This window comes from Perissodus microlepis, chromosome 10 (genome assembly GCF_051167445.1).
Source record: "Perissodus microlepis isolate ML-2025 ecotype Zambia chromosome 10, ASM5116744v1, whole genome shotgun sequence".
Taxonomy (NCBI): Eukaryota; Metazoa; Chordata; class Actinopteri; order Cichliformes; family Cichlidae; genus Perissodus; species Perissodus microlepis.
Window position 1 is genome coordinate 13,076,359 of NC_140470.1, and position 5,738 is coordinate 13,082,096.

The 5,738-nt window shown below is 43.2% G+C and overlaps 1 protein-coding gene across 2 annotated transcripts; it reads right to left on the bottom strand.

Moving 5' to 3' along the window:
* Positions 1 to 311: 311 nt before the first annotated feature.
* Positions 312 to 4,389, bottom strand: LOC146378964 (lipocalin-like). Of its 2 annotated transcripts, XM_084942178.1 has the most exons (5): positions 3,294 to 4,389; positions 1,116 to 1,255; positions 951 to 1,027; positions 551 to 850; positions 312 to 451 (listed from the first exon to the last, which is right to left on the bottom strand). In XM_084942178.1, exons 1-4 carry the CDS (start codon positions 3,300 to 3,302, stop codon positions 708 to 710), a joined length of 369 nt encoding a protein of 122 aa, XP_084798304.1. In that variant the 5' UTR covers positions 3,303 to 4,389; the 3' UTR covers positions 312 to 451; positions 551 to 707. The 2 variants fall into 2 exon arrangements, 1 of the variants encoding a protein (XP_084798304.1); XR_014801537.1 differs by having other exon boundaries at positions 951 to 1,255; positions 1,575 to 4,389.
* Positions 4,390 to 5,738: the final 1,349 nt, after the last annotated feature.

Genomic DNA, 5,738 nt, shown 5'->3' on the forward strand with positions numbered 1-5,738 from the left:
ACAGTCTGCCTCTTCAAATTAGGACGTCTCCACCACTTTAAATCCCATCTGAAAGCACATTTCTACTCCCTAGCTTTTAATTGTGACTGAGTTTTTGTTTTGTTCTCTTTAGGTGTGTTTGTTTTACTTTTTGCTTTGTATAGCACTTTGGTCAACCTCTGTTGTTTTTAAATGTGCTTATAAATAAACTGATTGATTGCTTGCTTGAATACTATAAAGTGTGTGAATGGGGGGAAAAATACATTTTGGTTGTGTTGTTATGGGTGTCCTTCAGTTTATTTCATACAAAGGATGAATAATGAAGAAAAATATTCTCGATGTTTGCATTTTTATTGTTAAAAACATCTCAAGATGGTGCTCAGGCACATTTCCATAACAGATGGTGTAAGATCTTCATGCAGTACTGGTGAGATGATCGGTGGGACAGAAGGTTAGGCAAGTGGACACTCCTCTGTAGAAGGAAAAATGGAAAGTGTAAGGTGATCAGTGCACAACATCACTGTATTCCAAGCTGTTTTTATATAGAACTTCACCACCAATGTAAAAGTACCGCTTTTAGGAAGAAGGACAGTATTTTCAGGAAGGATGCCGGTCTGCAAGCAGAACTGCCTGAACTTCTCCTGCACCTCATCGCTGAGGTCCAAACTACGTCCTGTGAAACCACGTGATGTAAATCTGCTGCAGTGGGTGTAACTTTGCTAAACGGTTTACTGAACACAGCTAAATGCAACTTTACCAAATAGTCTGTTAATGACAAAGGTTTCATTCCCTCTGGTGTTGAAGGAATAGGTCAGGGCGTACTCATCATACTTCACATCAACCATAAGCATGTCACTCACATACCCCCAGTCTGACAAAAAGGAAAAAAGCAGAAGAGAATATGTGAAAAAATAATACTGGATGATGATGATGGAAAATTATTCGTTTCCTCTCTTTGTGGGCGTACTCACGCCGACTCTTGTATGTGAATTTTCCAGGCACCTCGGTCTTGTTGGCTAAATTCTCCATTTCCTGACATGTATCATTACTGTCGCAAAGACATCACATTAATCTCCAGTGTAAATATTTTAATGCTATTCAAATGATATTTGCTCTGTCTGTCCTCTCGCACTCACGTAAGACTGAAGAACGACAACTCAAGACCTCCATCTTCAGTTGGCATAATGATGGCCGTGCCGATCTTCATATTGGCTTTGCGACTGACAAACCACTGGCCATTAGAGCAAATTCCAGTCCGGTACCACTTACCTGCCATCTGTGGACACACAAATGGAAAGCATTGAGAATTAGACAGAAGCACAAGAGCTGTTTGTTGTAACACAGAATATGTATTATCACACAAAATCCAGCGTGAAACATAACCACATAACATAAATGGTGAAGTCATTATAAAAGTAAATTGTGCAAAGGTTAGCCTCCCGTGTAGACTGCTAAACTGTCTTGGAGGGGGGGGGGGGTCCCTGCTTATCCCTGTTAGATAACCTCCAGTACCCCCTTTCCATGGCCCTAAGATAGAGACATGGTTATGAAAATAGATGGGTGGTAAAATAAAAATGATTATCAATGATTCTTACCGCCTGTAAATCAAAGTCTGCCTGAGGTAGGATTTCAGAGGAAGAAATCCCAGAAGGGTGCGAAGTGAAGCCATAGCTGCTGATAAGTGGAGAAATGATGATGGAGGAGATCGCAAATGAAGATCTGGAAGTTGCTGCCTGGTGACTCTTTATATAGAAGAGTGAGATTATCTCCCCACCAACAGCTGCACTTATACAAAACCCCAGGTTCTGTGACGGCTTTGAACATGTGACATTTTATGCAAACACTTGGTCAGTTTCATAACCACAAAGTTTCAAGTTTCTGGGTGTGCACATAGACACAGACCTCCAATGGAGCTCTAACACCTCTGCGGTCTTAAAGAAGGCCCAACAGCGTCTCCACTTTCTGAGAATCCTCAGAAAAATGGACCTGAAGAAGGAGCTGCTGACCGTCTTCTACCGCTGCTCCATTGAAAGTGTGCTGACATATTGCATCGGTGTGTGGTTCTCCAGCTGCACCACAGCACACAGAAAGGCACTCCAGAGGGTCATCAACATGGCCCAAAAAATCATTGGACATCCTCTTCCCTCCCTGAAGGACCTGTACAGCACTCGCTGTCTCAAGAGGGCACGCAGCATCCTACGGGACTGCACACACCCAGGACACCGGGTGTTTAAGCTGCTGCCGTCTGGCAGGAGGTTCAGGCTGCTGAGGTCCCGAACAAATAGACTCAAGGACAGCTTTTACAACAGGGCAATAGCCCTGATCAATGTAAATAGCTGACCTGACTGGATACCTCCCTGGACTTTTTTAGGGGGGAGGTAACAATGTTTAAAACAATAACAATAATATTTATATTTATAACAAGGTGCAATAATAATTAATGTGCAATAATAACAGTGTGCATAACACATACACTTATTCTTCTTTTTTATACTAAGTTAATATACTGTGTTGTGTTGTTTGTTGTGTTGTGATGTGTCATATCGTGTCGTGTTGTGTTATATGTAGTGCCGACGTAGGACAGTTTTTCCAATTTCATTGTACTACTGTACTATGTATGACTGTGCAATGACAATAAAGAGTTATCTTATCTTATCTTATCTTATCTTATCTTATCTTATTCCTGCAGGGGCAGAATTGTATCCACTGTGTGAGAGGTGAATGTCAGACAGTTGTGTATGTGGGTGAGCCGCCGATTCCATTTACTACATGGCAGTTACCAAGAAAAACAGTAAAAGACACACAAACTAAACAAAAAAACTTGAATAACAGGACATCTAAGTTCATATCATAGCAATCACAAACTAAGGAGCTGCAAAGTAGTAAAGTTATAGTTACACGATTCATTTATAAACGATGTTTCTACTTTTAACAACGCAGTAGTTGCTTTCCAGTACTCTCTGTGGCGGAGATCACAAAATCAAATGCACCTATCAGCATTTGCGACAGTCGCAGAGACAAAACACACGCCCTGACAGAGATAGTAACCTGAGATGCTTTCTTCGAAAATGTGGTTTGTCTTTTAAGGCTTTAATGTCTCATTTTACCCTCATTTGTCTAAAAACTACTGTGCAGTGTGTACCATCCCCAGAGTAAAAAGAAGAGCTTTGTTCACACACAGTTCAAACATTTTTTTTCCAAAGCTGACTGATTAGGAATCCCAAAGTTGGCTTTCCTCATAAGTAATACACGGTCTCACATGACATGATCACTCCTACAGGAAGCAAAGTAAATGTACTATCATTTCATTTCACCTGTGACATGATGACAAACAGCAGAATAGCTAACAAATGGGTGTTGAAATGAGAATGTTTCTGTAGCGGCAACCTTCGGTCCTTCTTTGCCGCTTCTGCAGGACGTAAAGTTTCTGACTCGTGCTCTTGTTAAGTCGCTTGGATGCCTTCCGGTAGCAAAAAACAAGGCGAAGGAAAAAAGGGGCAAAACATTTATTTTCCATACAAATCGAAAGGTACAAAACAAATGCCTCTGGTGGGAGCTCCGTTTACATTCCCTTTATGTTACAACAAAAAATAACATTAAAACGGCGACGGTCAGAAAACTGTTGCTCCCCGTCCTGCTTGCTTACCTAACCCTTTTTTACCCACACCCCTCCGCATGCGGGCCAAATACACACCCCCTTTACGACATCTACCAACACTTTACAACAACAACAACAGACTAACAAAGCAGGATAAATTTATGGAGCACAGCCTATTACATTATAACATAAAATGATCAAGATTATAATAGAAACTTAAAAATCATGACAAATACTTAAATATGGCATGATGTAACTGAGTAAAATATTGGCCTGGACTTGGCTCCAACATCCTGGCCCCTAATTGTTCTTGTGAGCCACAAAACAATTACTCTTATACATACATTTATATATTGTTCAGAACAACAAATCAAACCTTCCAGATAACGAACAGGCAAATATACAAAGTACTTGAACTGCTCATATGGCACATTAATGTCCTTATTCCAACAGAAACTTCGTTTTGTCTTGTTACAGCAGGAACTCTTCTTAAGCTGGAACATGTCTTCACGGATGCGTGTATGTGTGTATGTTGGGGAGATTAGGGAATGGAGTCAGAGGTTCAAGCACATGACTCACCGTAGGAGACCAGCCTTTACCGCTGTCTCTTGAGTAATATGTAGAAGGGGCGCTACATATCACACTCTAGCAGCACACAAAGCTTCGCCACAGGTCGTAGGAGAATGTTTTTGCTGGTTTTCACCTTGGCTTGACGAACCCGACCCTTGGGATCCTCAAACGTCTGAATCACTCGACCCATTAGCCATGAATTTCTTGGAGCGGAATCATCCACAATGAGGACAATATCACCTTGACTGATATTTCTTTGTGGAAGGGCCCACTTTTGTCTCTTTTGCAAGTCCAGTAGATACTCCTTAATCCACCGTCTCCAAAACAAATCCGCCAAATACTGGACTTGACGCCATCTACGCCTCGAGTACAAGTCGCTCCTGCTGAATACTCCAGGAGGTAGCGAAGTTTTGGCTTTCATCAAAAGCAAATGATTTGGCGTCAAGGCCTCCAGGTCATTCGGATCGGTAGAGACTCTTGAGATAGGGCGGCTATTGATAATCGCCTCTACCTCACACAGCAGTGTGTGCAGACCCTCCTCATCAAGGATCTGCTGCTCCACAACGGAGCTGAGCACTTTGCGTATGGACCGTATCTGCCGCTCCCAAACTCCTCCAAAATGCGAGGCAGCTGGGGGGTTGAATATCCATGTGATGCCTTTAACCAACAAGGCTTCTTGAATTTTTACATTATCCAAAGCACGCACTGCTTCCCGCAGCTCCCTCTCTGCACTTACAAAGTTTGTTCCATTGTCAGAACGCATCAACTGAACCTGTCCCCTCCTAGCAACGAACCTCCGCAAGGCATGAATACAAGAGTCCGTGTCCAACGAACTTGCCAGCTCAATATGCACAGCCCTCACCGTCAAGCAGGTAAAAACTACGCCATACCTTTTGATCATGGACCTACCCCTTTTGATTTCGAAGGGACCAAAGTAGTCCACACCGACACTTGTGAACGGTGGCTCATCGGGCGTGAGCCTTTCCGTAGGAAGATCTGCCATGATCTGACTTGCCGCTTTCCCATGATGCCGTCTGCAGGCGACGCACCGGGACAAAATCTTCCGGACAGCAGCATGAGATCTTAGTATCCAGTACTTCTGCCGTACCTTTGATACGACATGATTCCTGCCACAATGTCCAAGATCCTCGTGAGTCGATCTGAGAATGAGAGTGGCTATATGCTGATCCTTAGCCAAGATTGCAGGGTGTTTTAACTCCTCTTGCATGCTAGATCTGCTCAATCTGCCACCCACTCTCAGAATGCCATCCTGTACAACTGGCAACAACTGACAAAGAGGGCTACACTTTGACACTGTCTTTCCTTGTTGCAGCTTGGCAATCTCTTCGCCAAACCGCTGCCCTTGACTGAAGCGCACAATCTCCACTTCCGCCTCAGCCATGTCACTCACAGAAAGTGGCAAGATGGGAAGGTTAGCATTGAAGTGTGTCATTTGCTTCTCCTGCTCCAACCTTCCATCATAGAGATTCGCTTTTAAATCCTTCCTCTTTTGAGCAAGAAGCTTCAGCACACCCTTTAATCTCAGGACCCCTACAACGGCTCTTTTAACCCGACGCCAGCTTGAGTAATG

Excerpts from the sequence above, each read along its gene's own strand:
- LOC146378964 (XM_084942178.1), bottom strand. Across the intron at positions 1,028-1,115 it reads TTGTCGTTCTTCAGTCTTAC|TAATGATACATGTCAGGAAA; the intron begins GTGAGTGCGAGA and ends TCTTTGCGACAG. Across the intron at positions 851-950 it reads ATTCACATACAAGAGTCGGC|ACTGGGGGTATGTGAGTGAC; the intron begins GTGAGTACGCCC and ends CCTTTTTGTCAG.